Source organism: Ostrinia nubilalis, chromosome 7 (genome assembly GCF_963855985.1).
Source record: "Ostrinia nubilalis chromosome 7, ilOstNubi1.1, whole genome shotgun sequence".
Classification (NCBI taxonomy): domain Eukaryota; kingdom Metazoa; phylum Arthropoda; class Insecta; order Lepidoptera; family Crambidae; genus Ostrinia; species Ostrinia nubilalis.
The window spans coordinates 13404261-13426264 of NC_087094.1; the positions used below are offsets into that span (position 1 = coordinate 13404261).

At 36.3% G+C, this 22004-nt stretch overlaps 2 protein-coding genes across 2 annotated transcripts; one reads left to right on the plus strand and one right to left on the minus strand.

The window, feature by feature from the left end:
• Positions 1-15: 15 nt before the first annotated feature.
• On the minus strand, positions 16-18848 carry LOC135073372 (kinesin-related protein 4-like). Its single transcript, XM_063967525.1, has 28 exons — positions 18523-18848; positions 18150-18384; positions 17818-17971; positions 17536-17610; positions 17131-17336; positions 16324-16449; positions 15718-15883; positions 15204-15403; positions 14416-14579; positions 14081-14143; positions 13887-13999; positions 13632-13799; positions 13391-13544; positions 7578-13254; positions 7303-7477; positions 6705-6846; positions 6200-6314; positions 5874-5901; positions 5287-5392; positions 4918-4990; positions 4337-4505; positions 3613-3718; positions 3315-3489; positions 2896-3064; positions 1609-1735; positions 1241-1326; positions 912-1016; positions 16-807 (listed from the first exon to the last, which is right to left on the minus strand). The coding sequence occupies exons 1-28, from the start codon at positions 18671-18673 to the stop codon at positions 691-693; spliced, it is 9345 nt and encodes a 3114-aa protein (XP_063823595.1). The 5' UTR covers positions 18674-18848; the 3' UTR covers positions 16-690.
• A 182-nt stretch (positions 18849-19030) lies between these two features.
• Positions 19031-21581, plus strand: LOC135073650 (protein MAK16 homolog A). Its single transcript, XM_063967807.1, has 8 exons — positions 19031-19142; positions 19228-19274; positions 19360-19503; positions 19625-19807; positions 19977-20106; positions 20317-20526; positions 21152-21223; positions 21467-21581. Exons 1-8 carry the CDS (start codon positions 19128-19130, stop codon positions 21566-21568), a joined length of 903 nt encoding a protein of 300 aa, XP_063823877.1. The 5' UTR covers positions 19031-19127; the 3' UTR covers positions 21569-21581.
• The last annotated feature ends 423 nt before the right edge of the window (positions 21582-22004 follow it).

A 22004-nucleotide genomic window follows, 5' to 3' on the forward strand; every position in this document is an offset into this window, starting at 1 on the left:
ATTGAAACAACGACATCAAATCACATCATTTATTAGTATACGTATCATATTTAAGTTTTTTTTAGAGAAATACAATTAATTAGAATCTTCAGTGCTGATTTAGTATTAAAATTAGTTTTGTGCATTTGTCAACAGGTTATTTTATGCAATCACATATCTAGTACTACTTTAAACAAAGCAACATTATGTGACAATCATATTGTGCAATATTTATGAATATTATTAATTTGTATTTATTACTGCATAAATATAATAATTTATATACAAGGGCATAAAATATAAATACTAAAATTTTACATTGCTATAAAAATATAGATTAGATTAAGTTTTAGGCACCACAGAAGATTAAGTACAGTCTAATCTAATAATACTATATTATTGTACCTTATTCACGGGGCATAACAATTTATTGGCAAATCACACACATGCGTATGCAATGGCACAGATTCTCACAACCGGCCAAACATTCTTCTAATATGTAAATAATAATATCGTTGTAAAATGCTGGTGGAATGTCGTTCCATGCAGTCTAACATTCGTGTCATGATCATCAATCAATTTGAATAATTTTTAAAATCACAATAATTTAATCAACAAATCCAGCTGTTGAAGTGATTCTAATCATTTATGACCAATACGTATTTTGTCAGGAGGTATCAATCAATGGCTGCTAGTGCCGCAATACTCGTATTAGTCTTCATTGACGAAGTCGGTTTTCTTGCCTCTCTTCTTGCAGATGTCAATCAATTTTGTATTTATCTTCTTCAGTTTCTGGTTTTCTTTCATGACGTCAGATAACTGCTGAGTCTGAAAATATATAAGTGGATTTTTATTAATAACAAACGAGTCTAAAAAAACATAAAAATTGCACTCCACTGTCCCTTTTTAAATCTAAGTTATTAATATCTCACCTGCACAATAGCGCTGCCCGTAGCAACATAGACGGGCGCGGAGGCGGCGGCGGTAGCCAGTTGCTGCTCCAAGGCTGCCTTCTGCTGCGACAGTCGCTCTACCGCCTATTTAATAATAATGTACGTTAGTCAATGTAAGGGTATCGAGATAGCTTAGTTGAATGTGATGGTGCAAACTACAAATACACGTCCCTCTTCAACCCGTCTGGCCAGGGTGGGGAGTGAAAGCCGAAATTTATTTTGCCTCTGGTAAATTAGAGAGGGTCGTGTCGTGCGCCTGCAGTGGAGATTAATGAATTGATGATGATGATGAACAATAAACGACTTACCATTTTCAAATGCTTCAGTTCTTTGGACTTGTCGTCATTTGTCTGCCTTGAATTATCATCTCGCTCAACTTGATTATTTAGGAAATCTGCAACGATATTATGTATTTAAATTATAGATTTTCATAATATTTAAATGCGATGTTGACACACGCCTTAAATCAAAATAAAAAAAAAATCAAAATTATTTTTATTTGTTTAGACTAATTAAATTAGTACTTGCAAATCGTCAAATGCTCTTAAGGAGCCCATACATGTCTCATAAATACGTGTCACTTGTTCAAGCCTGATCAATGTCTTAACTGAGTAATCATTTCAACAGATTTTAAATTTTCTGTCCTATCTATCAAATCAATAAGCCTAGTATTTACCGTCAGCGATCTGCGTGTCGGCGTCGGCGAGACTCGCCGCGGGACGGCGCTGGTCGTGTGCGCTGTGTCGCTTCTTGCGCAGGAGAGAGATGTTGCCCGACTCTTCGGTGTACTCCGCCAACTTGGCCTGAAACGGATAAGTACCTCACATAAGGGGGCGTCCATTAATTACGTGAGACAATTTTGGCTATTATTTAACCCCCCCGCCCCCCTTGGCGAGATTTCATGAGATTTTGCCTGACCCCCTCCCCCACCCCCTGATCTCTCGTGAAATTTTCCAAAATGCCTATTTGCAATGTAAATAAGATAATCCATGCTTCGAAAATAGGTATTAGATTTTATAAAAAAAAACCAACCTGCGTAAAAAAATTAAGTGAAATGACAAAACAAAACAACTTAGGCCCAGTTTTTTTACTTTTAGTACAATTTTTAATTATTAGTTTACATTTTGTTAATATTTAAGCATTGGTAGCAAACTGCGGATCTAAAAACTGGGCCTGTGTTCACAAATGCAGACGGAGGATTTACTCTGTTTGTTGTGGGAAAAAATTACGTGATATTTCTCGACACCCCCCCCCCCCCCCCCCCCACGTCCGATTAAGTAAGGTTTTTCTGGACCCCCTCCCCCCTTAAAGTCTCACGTAATTAATGGACGCCCCCTAAATACATTGTCTAGCAACGCCTCAGTGGCGTAACTATACCATCCGAGGCCCGTGGCAAATTCATTGAGGTGTGGCCTGACCTCTGGCATGCCATGATATTAAAACATACTTATTTTGTAAAAAAAAAATACTTTTTTCCGAGCCCTTGGGCCGAGGCTTGGGGCCCCCTCGGATCGGGCCCATGGCAATTTGCCAGCCCTGCCACCCTGTAGTTTCGCCACTGCAACGCCTCCAGAATAGTTAACACCAATAATTTTAAGACAATTTACTGGAGTCACGTTGTGACAGCTCATAAAAAGTATGTCAGTTATAAAGGTCGTCAAGTACCCTATTTTTTATTTAGTAAAGTAATAAATGTATTTCTGTTTGGGACCATAGATAATAGTCATTACTTATTTGGTCAATAATAATAATCGGATCAGCTACTTGAATTAATTATTATAACACAGCAAATACAATATAACTAAAATTGACAATTGTACAGGTTAACAATTTCATATACTGTCGCGCGTATAGAGTAAAAAAAACTGTGTAAAGAAAATTCAAGCATATAATGATGTTAAGTTTGCCTTCTTCAATAGTACGTTAGGAAATAACTCGCATGTATTGTCTATGGATACTGTACCTCTAAAGCGGCCTTCGCCTCTTTGAGTTTGCGGCACTGTTCGTCTCGCTCTCGCAGATACTGGGAGCACGTCTCGCACTCTTCATCGAGCTCTTTGTACCTCTCTTTCAGCTCCTTCAGTTCTTGCTTGCACGCTTTCAATTCTGCTTTAGTGTGTTCTAACTCTTTACTAAAAATAAAAATAAAAACATAAAGTGATAACAAAAATTGACGTCACTCAAATTAGAAAAAAAAACTGCTGTAAAAATATGAATTAAGAATCAAATCTGTCATTAAAAAAAAATATGAAAATAATACTGTATAATGTATTTGAGTCCTATTTTTGAGAGAACTGATTGGCTAGAAATTTGAGAATTTTTACACCCTGTTAGTAAATTCACCTAGATTGAATATTGCCTAAATTCAGATTAATTTATTACCTATGGTCTTTATTGGCATGCTTTTCCAACGCCTTCTGCATCTTTGCGATCGTAAGTTTCAGGTCTTGCTTCTTGAATCGCAGATCTTCTATGGTCTTGGTCAAGCGCTTATTTTTGTCCACCTCCGCGTCGAATGACATTCGATCTACCACTACCGAGTGAAGGTTTGACCAGTCTGAAATGGTTAAGTGATTTTAATACAAGTGTGGTGGAAATAAGGATCAAATTCGCAAATCTTGTTTAATGTTCACATATTTTCATTAATAAAAAATAAAGTATTTGTGTCTTTAATAAATACCTTCATCAGTGTTAACAGCAGCGTGACAGAACGTGGTTTTCGGCTCTTGTTGACTTCGGTTTGGATTTATAGACTGTAGTTTTTCTTTCAGCTCCGAAACCAGTCCCTGTAACATATCAACGATTGCGGTGAACAACAGTGTGGCTATTCTTTGTTCGTAAGTCGTCAACACAAAATGCACTTTTCGTGGAAAATAGAATAGCACCTATCATAACCACATAAAGTGGCACAATTTTTAAACTAACTCGACTAAACCGGTTCGGACTCGTTTAGTCGTAGAGAGTAAATACAAATGAGTAGGTCATCTTCATAGAAACGCACCGACGCAACACCCCGCTAATCCCCGCTAAATTTTGTCAGTGTGTGCGTGCGCGCCGCATACGTATTGGCGCGCTCACATACAAACCGCGCTCGGTGCGTTTCTATGAAGATGACCTACTCATTTGTATTTACTCTGGTCGTAGTCTCCTCGTAGAGTAGGGACGCGTGATGCGGGTGCCACTCGCCTGTCAAATTGGAACAAAATGGATTGGCTCGACTACTAAACGGTTTAGTAACCTACTTGACAAAATTTTTGATGTTCGGACAAGTTTAGTTGCTAAATTACTACTACGCCTAGTGCGAACAAGGTTTTGTGCACTGTTTTAGTAGATTGCTGCCTTTAAAGCAGTGTTACTGAGCTATTGCTCATTAATTTTGCACGTTCAAATTAAACCACACCCACCTCCAATGCAGCCTTCTCTTTCTTCAGCCGCGCGCACTGGTCGTCTCTTTCCCGCAAGTACTGCGCGCACGTCTCGCACTCTTCGTCCAACTCGCGATACTGTTCCCTCAATTCTTCTAACTCTTGTTGGCACGAGGTCAAACGCTCGCGTAGTTCTGATACTTCATTGCTAAAGAAATAGCACGATTGCTTATTATTATCTCAGGTTAATACAACGAAATTTCAAAGCATAAACCAAGTCTTTACACAAAAAAACATTTAGGATGGGTTGCACCATCTTACTTTAACTGTAACACGTCAAAATCTGTCAAACTCCATACAAAAATAACTGGTTATTGTTATAGTTACGGTCAAAGTGACTTTGACTTTGACTTACTTTAACTTTGACAAACGTCAAAAATCTGTCAAACTCCATACAAAAAGCAGCGGTTATGGTTAAATTTACTGTCAAAGATAGGTGGTGCAACTCAGCTTTAATGATTTTTATTCCGACGTTTGTTACGGCTTATTTACTAAAAATAGCGCCTGAAGAAAGGTACGAAAAAGCTGATAATGGAGCGAAGATGAATTGATATTCGTACCTGGGCACATAATTGTTTTCGTCATCAGTAGTTTTCATATTGTTTATTTCAGCAAATCTGCTTGTGTATCGTTCTGAAAGAATAATTTTATTTTACTGTGAAATTATTACAAAACAATGAACGCACAATGAGGGCTATCGTTTTAGCGCTCACCAGTTAGCGCCACTGTAGAGTAAGGTCCTGTCACTTGCTAGTAGCGAAGACAGTGGCACCAACTGGTGAGCGCGAAAGTGGTAGGAGGACTATCGCGTTTGCACTCATCAAGATGGCGCCACTGTAGAGTAAGGTCCTGTCAATCGCCAGGGGTGCCAACTGTTAAGTATAAAAACTATAGCCCTCATTAATTTAAGAAAAATATAAATAACTTACCGTGCGGTGAAGGTGTTTGTCGCACGCTCCGGTGTAGATCGTGGATGCTCTGCCGCCTGCGACGCGTTTCGGCCACACTGCTCGGTCGCGACACAGGTTCTTCGCTCTGACAAAATATACGCATTTATTATTCGATCTATTCGCGGTTAGAGTAGGCGCACACCGTTGATTTTTCGTCGACCGATAGTTTAGTCTGGCAGTTGATCAGTGTGGGCGTGTATGGGAATGCGCACACTACGCCGATTCGATTTGGCCGATTCTTCATACAATTTGAAATCGGGCACAACTATCGGCCAACTAAAAATCAACGGTGTGCGCCTACTCTTAGACTTCAGCAAACTCTTTGGAATTCAAACGGTGATGTGAAAAATCAATTTTTAAGAAGTAGGTCAAAATATCCTTTGGGTTATAAACAAAGAAGTAACAGATTTTAAAATAATATATTAGGTAATTTTTGTCCTTTGAAATAAATAAATGATTTAAACCGTTCAGTTTTTGTTTTCTTTTACTATGTGACCCAGAACATGAGGCGAGATAAAACATAATGCAATAGAAAGACTAAATATTGTACCAACTTAAACACATACCTGATCATGTTTGGATACACTGTCTCTTCTGGAACAAGTAAACATTTTATTAAAATGATACCACACATAAGTAAGGATACATAAAATACAAGAGGAATAAATTGGCATGTTTCAAGAGGAATAAAATTGCGTATCATCTAAATTTAGATCTTTTGACGTCAAATCCATGCATATGGAGTGACATCTGTCGATTCGCTGCATGGGTTTCCTCATGAATTGCATCTATTTAACATATATTTGTTGATACTTTTATCTTGCAATCTAAAAACAAGTCAGTAAGATCTAAAATCAGTCTTCTAAAGTAATGGTAGTGTGAATTTTCTTACCCTTTGCTGTTTCTACGGGGCGTGCTTCCATTGGAACTGTCGTCATCATCTACGTCCATGAAGAGGTCTGCTGGTTTGGATCGGGATTCAAAGACAGCATCCATTTTGTTATGATCTGAAACAACATAGAAATATGGAATAGAACATATTGGCGGATAAATACTAATATTAATAACCTCCTCCTTTTTTGAAGTCGGTTAAAAAGAAGAAAGATTTTATTGTTTGTTTGTATTGAATAGGCTCCGAAAGTACTGGACCAATTAGAAAAATTTAGAAACACATTATCCCTATTAACATAACAGTAAAATATTTGCCTGTCCACTGTTGCACTCAGAGCTTCTGTCTGTAAAGGTCAGTTGTGAGTGTTTTAAATGACTAAAGTATTTTTATTGCATATTTTCAAACATGCTGTCTTATTACAATACACACTTTACATTGTTAAACTGCGCAAAGCTCAAAAACAAAGAAAAGTTACTTCTCGCAAAAAGTTTTTTATCTTTCTTACCTCCGTGATCCTTTTCAGAGAACATTCGCTTAGAATCGTGAATGCTTTGGCGGCGCCTGCGCACAGTGTCGGCAGTCGCTTCCATCGAGAGGCGGGGCTTGTGACCATTCTCCAAATCCATTTCCATCTCCGAAATTCGCATCTGTACACATATTAAATTAACATTTTAATAGTCAGTAAATAATAAAATAGATTATGGTTTTGGTAAAATAGACTGTTGAATATTAGATTATCACGTCAATGATATTGTAAGATTTGTTCTAACTACAGGAAATTGCTTGAAGGATTTTTAAACAACTTTTTATTTATTAAAGAGATGACTGACTGCCAGTCGTCCTGTGGCCAGTGTCGTACTGTAATGAAACTTAAATTCCCATGTTTGCCACCAGGGCGGCGCTATTTAAGTGTCAGTAAGTAACCTTTTTAAATGTTTCTGACATTGGGAGTCTGGCTTATGATCTTAGCATGTTTTTCTTGAATTTAAGAATATGCCGTCTTGACTCCAGTTCCTAACATTTGAAAACAAAGCCTCTAAAAAATTACATTTAAAAGGCATTGCGCGATATAACAAATATGTATTAAAGTTTATATAACAAACCTCCAAAGCTTCTTTTGCGCTCTTCATTGTATCCAATTCTTCTCTAGATGTCTTAATATTATTTTTCATAACTTCACAGTCTTTCGTTAAATCTGAACATTTTTGGGTGAGTTCTTCCAAATGTTTGTTCTTTTCTATGAGAGCTTTGTCTACATCTTCTTTTTGTTTTTGAAGTCTGAAAGATAATAAATGTGCAAATAGTTTTGTAGACTCATGTAATAAATGTTACCACATCAACGAAATTAAATATTTGTCAAAAATAAAGTAATTCTTACCTAATGATCATTTTGCTCTGTATTTCAGCCGTCTTTTCGTGAGTCTTGATATTCATTTCCAACCTGGAACAATCCTGACATTTCGCTTCGAATTGTTCCTTCAATTGTATATTTTGTTGCAACAATGATTTCGCTTCCTGCTTCAAATTGTCGATGACGGTTACATTATCTTTCACAGATTCACGCAACACTAGTAGGTCTGATGTCATTTTATCCAGCTCCAATTTGTTTGATTTCAAAAGTTCTCTAGATTTCTCTAACTCTAACGCTGCTAGCTCCTTTTCTTTTAAAATCATTTCGTTGACTGATTTCAAATGGTCAATCTCTTGTTTGTAACGTGCCAGTGTATTGTAAAGTTCGGTCAACTCATTTTCAGATTTTTCGCTTGTATTGCTCATAGCATTTTGCAATGCAGTTTCTTTTTCAAGTAATGTTTCTTTTAATGTTTTGATTTCTTGACTTATCACATTAATTGTGTTTAGATGAGAGCTGTTTTCTTCTACTACACTTTGGTACCTTTTATTTAGCTCTTCAATGACTGATGTATGAACCTCCAATTTATTATCTTTATCATTTACATTAGATAGAGCCAATTGGAATTCTTCTTTTAATTTGTCGTTTTCAAGCTTCAAAGTTTGTAGATCCTTTTGCTGTTCTTCTATTTCTGCTTTAGATGTCTTAATTTCTAAGGTGAGTTTTTCTTTTTCAGTATCAGTTTGATTTTTTAATTCTGTCAATAAGCGATCGAATAGCGTATTTATATTTTGATGAATCGGTAAGGTATTGTCGAAGTCACTGGAGCAGAGGACGTTGTGTTCAACTAGTTTTTTGCAGCCACTCACTATAGTCTGGCAAAGTTCTTGCTCCTTTCGTACTAGGTCTAATGTTACTGCATTGCTTATTTCATGAATCTTTTCCTTCTGTGCCTTCAGTAAATTATATTGATTTTCCCTTTCAGTTAGCTGACTCTTCATCTCTAGTAAATTGTTCTTAACGGAATTTAGTTCTTCAGTTACACTTTCCATGTGTTCTTGCAATTTAGAGTATTGATTCGTAATACTTGTTAAAGCATTTTCATGTTTACTAACTAGACTATCCATAACCATGTCAAAAACGCCTTCAGCCGATAACTCAAATTCTTTATCAATGATATTTAATAACTTTTCTTTGAACATGGCAATTGCTTTAGTATTATTATTGGAATGACTAAGGTTCATTATTTCTTCTTGTATCAAAGTTATATTTTGTCTAATCTGTGACAAAGAATTGGTGACTGTTTTAATGTTATTTTCTTTCTCCTCTAACTTTGTCGTTAGCTTAGAATATTCAGTGGACAGCTTGTTCACGTGGCCCTCTAATTGTTTTTTGGATTCTTCAAAGCATTTTATTTTATTTACTAAGTTTTCAACTTCGTTATTATGTTTTAAAACAAAGTCGTTGTAGAATAATTTCATGACATCTATGATCTTTACGTTGCCATCTAGGTTTTCTTTATCAGCTCCAGTTTTTTCAACATAAAAAGTTATACAGTCTAACTTTTCAGAAGAATAGATATCCGGCTGTCGTTCTGACGGAACGTTCGGCATCGTAATTCTATTTAATTGAGTCTCAACTGTATCGAAATGTTTGGTAATTGTGAAAATATTTGATTCACCCATGCTTTCATCTAAATCCATATTTTGTTCTACAGTTAAATTACTGCGTTCTAAGTGATTCTTTATGGTGGCGACTTCTTCAGTTAGTTCTTTGCAATCTTCTCTTCCTGCGTGTAACTCATGTTGAAGGGTGCAAATCTTATTGTACCTAGATGAAGTATCCGAGTCACTGAGACTTCTATTCAATTTTGAATGTATCTCAAACTTTTTTAACGTACTTATAACGACATCTTTTATTTGACACTGTGAACAATCTAATTTTTCGTTATCATCTGTCTTAGGTTCATTATGTATTTTTTCTAAATCTTTACATTTCTCAACCAACTTTGCATTTTCGTCTTTAATGTTATCTAGCTCTTTATTTAAATCATCTGTTTCCGAAATATTTTCCATCAACTGGTTGGATAAAGCATCGTTTTCTTGTTGAAGAAGTTTTAGCTCTTCATTTTTGCTGGTTACCAAGTTTTTCAGCCTTGTTATTTCTTTAATATTACCGCTCAACTCTTTCTCAAAGATGTTTAATTTTTTAACAAGAGCATCAGTAGATGGAATTTCTAATGAAAGATTTTTGTACTTATTTTCAAAATCCGATCTTTGCGCGTCGACATCGCGAAGTTTTTGAGCAAGTAATTTAAATTCCTCCTCTAATGAATGGTGTTTTTCTTTGAGGCTCTCACACTCCTCACATTTAAATAAACATTCGTCGATGGATGTATCTTTTGCCTTTATAGGACTGCTGTGAGCATCTTTTGCGCCAGCTTTCTTCAACGAATAATCATTTATTTGTTTCTGTAGATCTTTATTTACCATTTCTAAAGCCTCCATCTTTTTCATAATTTCGATATTATCTTTTGTCAACGATTCGACTTGAGATCGATTTGTACTGTCCAAATGCTCCAAGTCATCGGTTTGGCAACCAAAATCGTGGTTTGCATAAGCTTGTGTCATGTCTAAGCATGTCTGATCCATCAACGTGTTATCGGCTGAAGTCGTCAGGGTTAAGTTGGTGTCTAACATTAGAAGATCGCCATCTAAAGTAGATTCATTTTTAGCATTTTGCAAAGTACCATTATTATCTAAAATAATTGGTAAGGAATATCTCTTGAAACTGGCATTTAGCCTATCGAAGTGTGGATCACCTTTTAGAATTGTCAGCAATTCAAAAAGTTGTTTCTTTACAACTGGTAAATCTTTTTGACAGACATTGTGAAAACGGCTATGATGGTGCTGCAGGACTTTTACTTGAGATCTGAGCGATTTGTTTTCAGCATAAGTAGTAGCTGTTAAAGTCGACAGATTAGTTTTGTGACTGGCTATTTTCTTCTGCAGTTCATAAGCTGGTTCTGCTAGAAGCTGTATTTCGCGACGCACTGCTTCATGTTCTGATATAAGTTGCCGATTTACTGCTTCCAGTTGCTCGACCATCTTTTGCAGTCTTACACTTTCTATTTGCGCTGATTTTAACTCTGGCAATAATGAAGGACACTCACAACTAACAAATTGTGTTTCTTTATGCTGATATTCAATGCTTGTGTTTGAATCGGAAGGAGAAACTGAGTCTTCGTTGGGTTGTATGTACTCCACAATTTTGTTACAACAAATTGTCAAGAGACTTGGCGGACCAACTGTTTCTATTGTGTGAGTTGTGGTACTCAACGATTTCCTTGGATGATTAGCACTAAACACTTCATTATCATCGATGTTTTGTATTTCAATGGAACTTTTTCTATCATTTAAATTAAGCTCTAATTCCGAACATCTTGCTTCTAGATGGTCCTTATCAGCTTGCAAACTTTTAAGTTGTTCTTTCATTATTAGATCAAGATCGGTGAAATTATCTTTCAGCTCCTGTGCCTTGGCTACCATGTTTTCGATTTCATTTGCTTTTTCATTCAATTCCTTCCTCAAAGAGCTGATAATTTCATTACTTTTGAACATATCGTCATTTAATACTTTATTTTCTTCTTGAATCCTTTTTATCTGTAATCTCAAGTTTTCGTTGGTTTCTAATATGTCAGTGGCATTTTGGTTATTTTCATGTATCTGTATTGTATGATTTCCTAATTTATTAAGGACCAGAAGGATTTTATCGTATGTGCTGTGATTATTATTTTCAAATTCAATATTCACAGAAGCTGTAGCAATGGATGCAAGTTCGAATATAGTTTGTAGTTGATTATTTCTTTCATCAATCTCTTCATTCAGCCTTGAATGAAGCCGTTCCAGATCCGAGGATTTCTCTTCAAGACATTTCTCTGCTTTCTTTATTGCCTCTTGAAGGTCAACAATCATAGTATCTTTTTCTTGCAGTGCAGTATCTGACGACACATCTTTAGATTCAATGGTGTTACGTAGATCTTCTATTTGTTGTTTAAATTCGTTATACTGTTCGTCTGCTTCTCGTTTCAAAACATCTAATTCTGATTGGGTGGACTGTACTTTGTCAGTCAAAGATGCTATAATGTGTTCTTTGGCTAATATGTCTTTGCGTAAGCTTTCATTATTGTCGTCATAACTATTCAAATTGGTTTCTAATTCAGTAATTTCTTCCTTTTTCTTTTGTAGCTCCTCATTAATTTTATCACGTTCATTGGTCTGAGTGATTATTTGTTTTGACAAATCCTCTTGTAGTTGTTTCAGATTCCGATTATCTTTTTCCAAAGTTTCAACTTTATCTTTCAGCTCTCCAACTTCCTTTTCAAGTGTAATATTCGTTGTCTTAAGATTATTATTTGATTCAATGTTTAACCCTAATTCTAATTCTTTTTGTGACATAAATTCGGTGACGGTGGTGTCTAAGGCAGTTAAGTGATCTTTGAGTGAAGTGAAAACTCCGGGTACATTATCCATTTCACTACATAATTCTACAGAACTAGTGGTAGAGAATTTTCTCAAAATATTTTCTAAAACCGGCATTATTGAGTTAGCCTGAGTAAGATATTCTTGTGACTGCAGATCAGATGTTTTCAAAGTGGCAATAAGATTATCTTTTTGTTCTATCTCTTTTTTTAATTCAACAACTTTTAAGTTTAATTCTCCTATTTGTTTGTCTAAGTCTTCATGTTTTTGTTGGAGTTCCTTTTCAATTGAATCTTTTGTAGTCAAAGTTGCTAACATTTCGTCATGACTTGCTTTCAATCCATCCACACACTTTGTTCTTTCATTGCATAGTTTTTCTAATAAGCTATTTTGTTCAGTAATATCAGATAATTTGCTAGTAAGCTGTTGTTCAATAACTGTTAAGTTAGTCTTTTCTTTCATAAGATTATCGATAGTTGCTATATTTTTATCGATTTGATCTTGTAAATAAAATGCGTTTGAATTTAATTTTTCTATTTCAGTTTCTTTTAGCTTCAATTGTTCTTGCAATTTACTTTCATTCTCCGTTAACGTTGAATGCTTTGCAAATGCTGATTTTAGTGATTCAATCTCTTTATTTCGGGAAACTAAAGCTATTTTAAATGAATGAATAATATTCTTCATATTATCATTGTTAGCAATAAACTTTTCTTCATTGGCAATCATTTTTTCTAAATAATTTTCAGTAATATTTATATCTAGTATTTTATCTTTATTAGTTAATTTAATTTGTAGTTCTTGTATTAAGCTATTATATGATTCTATGTCGTTGTTAGCAGACTCTATTGTAGCTTTTTGACTTTTGATTGTTGAATTTAGAGTATGTACCGTAGATGTTAGTAAATCTCTTTCATTTTCTAAAGCGTGAATAAGTTCCTTTAATTCTTCAATACTTTTTTGAGATTCCCGAGTGGTATTTTCTAGGGATAGAATCCTCTGTTTTTGAGATAAAAGATCAGCCTCTAACTCTAAAACTGATTGGTTCTTGGATTGTATTTGGTTTTGCATGTCCTTTACGAGGTCTTGAACTTGGGAGGTAGTTTCGTCGTCATTTGTAGTTAAATTGGTGACACTACTTTCATTATCACTGTTGACTAGTGAGATATCTTTTGACATATCCATGAAGTTGAGTTCTTTTTCAAGATTACGAGTCAACAATTTACCTAGTAAAAATAAAGTAGTTATTTTATGAAAATAAAATAAAAATAATAACTTGATCACTGTCGTCTTATTTTGTATCAAATGCTGTGTGAAAACTTTTGAAAAATCTGATGTAAAGGCAATATTTGTAAAACTTACTATTGTCATCTTGCTTTTTGTAGACCTTTTGTTCATCTAGAAGAGATAATAACTCATCTTCTCTGCGTTTGGATTTAGACTTTAGAGTATCGAAGCTGACTTCCCAGTCAGTTAATTTGGTAGTGTATTCTTTACAGAGCGCTTCTAATTCAGCCTGAAAACAAAATAATCGTTTATTAATTGAATTTTTATTAATTGTTTGGTAAAGTTGTTGCATTTTCCAGTTGCGTTTCTATCTCACCTTTGCAGTCTCCACATTCCTTATTTCGTCATTCGATTTGCTTACTTTAACTTTTAATGAGTCAATTTCCATATCCTTTTCTTTGCTTTTCATATTGAGTATTTGAACTTCATCTTGTAACCTAGTTATCACAGTATTGTTTTGTTCTAACTTTTCTATCAGTTCAATCTGGAACATCATAAATAATAAATAAATAAATATAGAAAAAGAACAAATGAAATCAACAAGAGAACCAGTCCAATTAAGACTACTTACCACACTTGGTGTGTAAATTTTCTCCCTCTCAGTAAGCTCTACGATATCTTTTAAATTCTTTTCAGCCTGTTTGGCATTCTTTCTTAAAACACACGGAGGAGTTTTGGATGAACCTGTGAGATGATATAATTGAGACGTTATAATTTTTATTCTAGTATTTTGTATTGTACACCCAAAAAAGAAATAAATCTTACCATAACATTTGTGATAAGGAGAACAGGTTTGGATGTCAAGAGCGCTGTTGTCATCATCACTATCTGTAACAGAACATGTTTGTTCATTTATATTAGCTTCTTAACGTGGTCTAAATCACGCATCCCGCGAACAAAATACGCCATTTCTAACCCTATTACTTTTGCAAGAAAGACTAAATTGGTTAAGCAGTTTGGGCGCGAAAATTCATTGAATATGTAACTACATTACTCATACAGTGTGCCCTCAGTGGCGAAAAACAAAAAGAAGAAACTATTTCTTTATGAGATTAGGCCAAACTATAAACAGTAAGCACCTTCTTCATTAAACAACTTACCAAGTTCAATGATTTCATCATTGAAGTTGACTTTCTTATTGTATGGGGGCGGAGTTATCAGCCTGTTTTCACTCTCTTCCGGCAAACAAGACAAACTGTTCCCTTTACTAGCATTCTGGATCGGCACAAAATCCGTTGTGGGAGCGCCGGGAATCACCATGGGGCTACAAAAAAAGTTTATCAAGTAATATACACACAACCAACCAACCAAAAGTGCTTGGTCAGGCTGACTTTCTTAAGGTTCGGCCAAACCAACGCGATCACACGCGATCAGCCGGCGTGCAGCGATGGCGACCAGACTTAAATGCATTGATCGCCATCGCTGCACGCCGGCTGATCGCGTTGGTTTGGCTATACCTTTAGTTTTTCGCGATGCGTCAAACATAAAGGCCTATTCAGACCTAAGCGGTATTCGCTACCGTCTGCGGCAGAGAAAACCCAGTGGGTATGCGGTAATAATACTGTTCAGACCTAAGCGGTATTCGCTACCGTCTACCTATGTACCTCTACCCACAGCGGCAGCGAATATCGCTCAGGTCGCTCTAGCCGCGATACTTGATACTAAATACCTGAGCGAAACCCGCGCGGTTTGTACCTCTACCCACAGCGGCAGCGAATATCGCTCAGGTTTGAATAGGCCTTAAAACGCGCGGGGGCGGCACTATGGACACTCGAATAAGATTTCATATGTTTAATTTCTTATTTGAGCCAAGCACAAACAGTTAATTCCTGATATTTATTTCAGTAACTAGTAGATATCGAGAGCCATAAAATGCAATAATACATACTTGTACTTCAGAAGTGGAGTGTGAAACTTTGGCACTGAGGGCACAGGGTTCTCCTCTATAGGATGCAAAGTGGATATAGTGATTCTGCGCGGCGGGACCAGTTTTCGGCGACTGCCTGCCATCATATCCATTGAGCTCCGTTGTCCGAACCCGTTCAATATCAACCGCTGTAAGGCCGCTATTTGCTTTTGCAAATTGAACTGTAAAACAAATAGAATAGGGATGTTAAATGGGTACTTTATCTCTTGAGCATAGATAAAAAAAATACATGACTATTCTAAGGGTCGCCGCATACTGGCTTCACGTCACAGCCACAAAACGCTGTCAACGGCATATTTACATACATTTTCGTGTGGCGGCCACCAGCGTTTTGTGGCTGTGGCGTGAAGACCGTGTGTGGCGACCTTCATCTTCAAAAGCATATCAGACCAAACATATTTATTGCAAAATAGCACATATAACAAAACAACTACATAACATGCTACAAGACAATAAATTTAAACACAATACGTGCCTCCACATTTTTCTTGCTTTCGAGCATAACTTCCAAGTTCTTCTTGGATTCCAGCTGAGACTGTAGCTTTGATAGTTGTTTCGTCAAGCTCTGTATCATAGTCGCATCTGTGGCAACAGCGTTTACTTCTGGTTTGTTTTTAATTGCTTTGGCCCTATTTGCAAACCTGGAAAAATAAACAGTTTATTAAATTGTAAGTCAATATTCATACACACATATAACATACTACAAGCTAAGTTTCTTGAGTAGTCTGGTTCAGTTAACTCATGTGAAATATAAGTCCCCTACAGACTACACTTTTTGTCAGCCAATAGTTTGGTCAGCTTCTAATTTGTACACGGAATCAAATACCAAATTGGTGTAATGTGCATACTTTCTTACCAGACATCGGTCGACAAAGTCTGTGTAGTCTGGGACTCAACAAAGGCTGATTTGCACTATCTTACTTTACTTTAACAAACGTCAAAAGTGTGTGAAACTCCATAAACAAAACTGGTTATTGTTTTAGTTACGTTTAGTAAGTTGGTGAAACTCAGCCTAAGATGATTAGTAAGCTTAGCTTGTGCTGTGAGCCAGCTCTTATAAATAGCAGATGGAGATACTAACTGGAGCGTGGAGATGGTTTCCTCAACCGCTGCAGGTGTGATGGCGCAAATAATACTTGTTTTGGCATTTCCACCTAACGAATTCTGGAGTATACGCGTCAATTTGCTGTCGCGGTAGTTGACGTGCCTGTAATAATAGATCAAATAGTATACATACTATGTGCCCTGCCCATTGCCACTTCAGCTTGCTAATCCGTCGGGCTATGTCAGCGACTTTGGTTCGTTTACGGATCTCCTCATTTCTGATTCGATCTCGCAAAGAAACACCAAGCATAGCCCTCTCCATAGCACGCTGTGCAACTTTGAGCTTCTGTATAAGGCCTATAATAGTGAGAGGCCACGTTTCCGAGCCATAAGTTATCACTGGTAATACACATTGGTTATACACTCTAGTCTTCAGGCATGGCATGACGGCCGATGGGGCAGAAAGGTTCTGGAATGGAGGCCGCGTACCGGAAAACGCAGCGTGGGACGTCCACCTACAAGGTGGACCGACGACATCGTAAGGGTGGCAGGGAAGCGCTGGACGCAGGCCGCTACCAATCGATCAACATGGAAAGCATTGGGGGAGGCCTATGTTCAGCAGTGGACGTCCTATGGCTGAAATGATGATAGTATACATAATATAGTATTCATCATTATAAGCTACAGGTTTCAGGATTAGACTAATCTTATCTAAAATATGAAATCGAATGATTGGAAGTTGTAGGAATTCTTACTGAATTAAAAATGAAAAGTGCACATAAGAAAATATCTGCTACAATAAATTAACTACTTTGCATAGCAAGAAAATCTCAAGATTGCTTACTTGTTCTGATCTTCCGACAGTTGTTTTATGACTAGTGCAAGTGTGGATAGAGATTTATTGATGTGGGTGCCTTCTCTGAACCTTATGCCGGTGGCACCAGTTTGACCTGCTCTCTCTGAGCCGGCCAGATCTACCAGGTTGAGTTGGGACACGTTGACACATCCCACTTCCGCTTCTCCCTCTATGTGTTCACGGGACTCTATGGTCTAAACAAACATAAATAATATAATAGTTGCTATGAGTAGGTTGTTATACAGGGTGTCCCAAAAAGTAGTGTCAAGCCGAAGCCCAGAGCTAAAAGGCATGTAGTCTTTGGAAACCATTAGGCAAAATTGCCATTATTAAAAATATTTTTGGAAACATAAAATACAATTCACAATTTATAATAATTAAGTATGTACTTACAATTTGAAATATTGAATGAGATCTACTGCTTTCTTCATTCATATTAGTTGCACCTGTCTGCCTGTTCGCCTCACCCTACAAATGGAAATATATTGTTAGTAAACAACATCCTGTGAGGAATCTTTTTAGAAATAGGTATTTCCTAATAGTAGTAGGGATTTGTAACCTTTCCATTACAAGTAATACAATTCTTATTGGTCACATTCAAGACATTGTTGAAATCAATCTTCTTTTATCATGAGGGTTGTGTGAGGTATAATTCAATGTTAGAATATTACATACCTCTTTTAAATATTTCAGCACTTCTTCCGGGGAGGTGGTAACTTGTTCTGTGCAGTCCACTTTGACACCTTGCAGAGTTTCATGTACCTTGACATTCTTCTTGTCATTCAGCAGGTCTTTCACTGTTTCGTTGTAGATTTCTATGTATGACACTCTGTAAAGTTAGTAATTATTTTATGGGACTATTTACATACTACATTATTGTTCTTTATTATGTGTCATAATTATTTGAGAAAAATAATGTACTGTTTATGAGTGCTATACATTCTATGACAGATATCAGTTACGGGTTTCAGAAGTTAATAAAAATTAATAAATAAGGAATAAGGTACCTCACGAGGAAATCTCTGTCGGGTATATTCTTGATGATTTCAAACAAATTAAACACAGCAAGCGGTATGATGCCTGGGGAGTCTTCTGTGCCTGTCATGGTATAAGTTTTGCCTGAGGAGGTCTGTCCATATGCGAATATAGTGCCATTGAAGCCAGCTGTTGCTGCTTCCACAATGGGCTTCGCAATGTCATTGTAAATATCACTAGTTTTGGTTTCTGTGTCATAAACTTGATCTGAAATGTACAAGTATGGTTTTTTACAGATAGTGACCTTCACTCATGACGTATACAGCAATCCTTATTAGAATAACAATTGATTTCTCTCGAACCACCAAATATGCAATGTAACCTGTAACATAAAAATGTACTTACCGAATGTAAAACACGATCCAAAGTCCCGACCGTTCTGATCCAGCTGGTATAAGGTGTTATTCTTTACGCGCCATTGATAAGAAAGTTTCTCTTCTAATTCACGAGGAATTAGAGGTCTAACTTTGACAACTACTTTGATATTGTCACTCATTTTGCATGAACCTTTGAAATTAATAAAATCTAAATATCATTAGTTCGCTATTATTGAAGCGTTTAGCAGATACAATGCTAACATTTTCACTTTTCTTGAAATAGAAAAACACGAAAAATAACCAATTTGTTTACACACAGCCATAAATCCAACCGACTTTTCAAATTTATTTTTTTCTTAAAGTGCTGTGACTAAACTAAGCTCAATTGTCATACCAACATGACGCGCAAAACGATTATTCAATTGAATGAATCGATTCCGAGGTTACTATGTCCTTAGTCGATTATGGATTTTGGTGCAAAGTAATGCAGTGCAAAGCCAATAATAAAAAAAAACTGAAAAAAAGTAATGTCAGTGTCAAAAGCATGTGTTGATTTTTTTTGGGTGAATGTGTTGCGTTGCGCGTTTTAATTTATTCGTTTTATTGTGATAAATTACAATTTAAACTAAGAAAATGCAACACGACGATGTAAGTTTTAGTGCATTATGTAACATTTATTCCGGTTTTATTTAGAAATGGTTCCTTTAAGGTGTTAAATTTTGTATTTTTTTAGGTTGTATGGGCCATCATCAACAAGAGGCATTGCTCACATAAAGTAACGTAAGTACTTAATAATATAATTTGTCCCTAAAACATGTTTCCTTTATCAAGTATCTCGCCTCATAAAGTATTTTTCGTTTTACAGGACAAAAACGCAGCATTTCTGCCGTAATGAATATAACCTCACCGGGCTATGTAGCAGGGCCTCCTGCCCTCTAGCCAATAGTAAATACGCAACCGTTAGAGAAGAAAATGGTATCATTTACTTGTTCATGAGAACAGCTGAAAGGTACCCAATATAACTTAAATTTTATGTGAAAATATATGTATGAATTCAAATGTAAAGTAAACAAGAAACAAACACACCTGCTTAATAAATGATTTAAGCATCATGTATTCTTGTATTTCAGAGTGATGTTTCCAGCAAAACAGTGGGAAAAAGTGAAACTGTCTCGCAACTTTGAGAAGGCAATTCATCAGATAAATGAAAATCTTTTGTACTGGCCAGCTTTCATCAAAGCGAAATGCAAACAAAGATTTGTTAAAATAACACAATATCTCATACGCATGAGAAAACTGAAACTGAGACGAGTGTAAGTATTATTTTTATTAGTAGCATTTAGCTATTTATTGCTTTGGATAATTGTCTGCTTTGTTGTAAAAGATATTTAAAAAATTGTGTATGGTATGCATTTCCAGACAACTATGAAAATATAAATTAGTATAACAAATTAATAATTATTGCTGTCTCTTGAATTTCAGAAAGGAACTGGTACCAATACAGCGTAAGATAGAAAGGAGAGAGAGGAGGCGTGAAGAAAAAGCATTAGTTGCGGCCCGCATAGACAACGCCATAGAGAAACAACTGCTGGAAAGGCTTAAGAAAGGAACTGTGAGTATCATTTATTTTATCATTGTGATAATTCTTCTAGTAATGCTGAAATCTATTCTGTATATCTTAATTTTTTTATCCTTACATACAAAAACATTGGCACTTACAAAAAACTACCTTTACTTTCTACATCAACTCTATATTTTCGCTCTTGAAAGGTTTTCTATATTCAATAGCATATTTCCTACGTTTTACATTTAATATTTCCAGTACAACGACATATACAACTTCCCACAAATGGCATTTGACGAAGCGCTCAAAGCGGAAGAAGTTTCTGCCGAAAGTGAGAGTGAGAGGGAAGATGAGGATGAGGAAGAGAGAGAGGTAGAAATGGAGCCGGAGTTAGAGAGAGAGCTGAAGAGGGCCGTGGAGGACGCCGACGAGTTTGTGGAAGCGGACAGCGACATGGACACTGATGAGGTTTGTGACTAGGAATAAATCATTTCGGCACTAAGAGTAGGCGCACACCGTTGATTTTTCGTCGGCCGATAGTTTAGTCGGGCAGTTGATCAGTATGGGCATGTATGGGAGTGCGCACACTACGCCGATTCGATTTGGTCGATTCTTCATACAATTTAAAATCGGGCTCAACTATCGGCCAACTAAAAATCAACGGTGTGCGCCTACTCTAAAGGTTCAGCCAAACCAACGCAATGCATAAGTCGGATCGCCATCGCTGCACGCCGGCTGATCGCGTGTGATCGCGTTGGTTTGGCTGAACCCCTAATGTAACTCACATGATTACCATACTTATTTGAGATGATTTTTTTTAAACTGTATTGCTAATATGGACTACTGGAACTAAACAAGTTTTTAAAACTTTTTTGTTTTCCATAATCAGTCCAAGTTTTTATTATGGCTATCAAATACTGTTAGTTTATTAATGTGCAAAGCTCTTGGTATTGCTTTTTAGTATAGTTCTAAAGGTGTAGGTAGGTATTAGATATATTTTTCACATACTGAAATGCAAAATGCTGCTTTACCAAAATACTCAACTGAAGTTTTAGTGTTTTTTTTTGGTTACTAAAAATCAATTTTATTTTAGGAAAGTGATTCTGGGCGCAAAGAAGGAGCTGATGTTGGAAGTGATTTTGAATCGGAGACATCAGATATTGAGGTATACATTTTTCACACTTAATAAGTGACATACATAGTCACATTCATTTTGGTATTAAATTGGTATATTTTGATGGCACGATGCATGCGTGGTAGATGAGGTATATTGCATGATGTTAAATCAAATAGTTATCAGTGTAAAGAATAATAGAAATTACTTATTTCGAACAGTTGAGCTGATCCCCCTACTTTTATTTTGAATAATACCTAAATACTTATTAAAATGAACTATGTTTTCTTGTAGGACGTTGCTGAGAAGTTGGTGAGCAAGAAGAAGCCACGAGTGGAGATTGAATATGAAACAGAGCCAGCTGTTACCATATCTAGAAAGAAAATTAAACACTAATGTTTATATTTAACAGAATAAATTGTTTCATTTCTTTTTTTAATCATAGAACTTTATCATTTACATGTAGCAAGAAAATATACCTACTTTGTTCAAGTTTGAAAAATTTGTAAGTGCTTATAGATCGTGTCATCCACGAAGACGCGCCCCACCAATTTTTGGTTGAGGGAAGGGCGAGGTGCGGGGAGTTTGATCCGAGCAATTTGAGCGTCATTATTGTAGTGAGCGTGTGCACTCATGGATAATTTAGCCTGTACCGATAACACTCAAACATTAGCGGAAGAATGGTGGGGCGCGTCTTCGTGGATGACACGCTCTATATTTATGTGTATAAAAATCGATCGTTATTATCGCTCGCAAAGTAATCGCTTACCCTGACAAGTGTGTACGAGTGTTCTACGAGTTGTCAAGGGTTGGAATCACCCTGCGAGCTGTA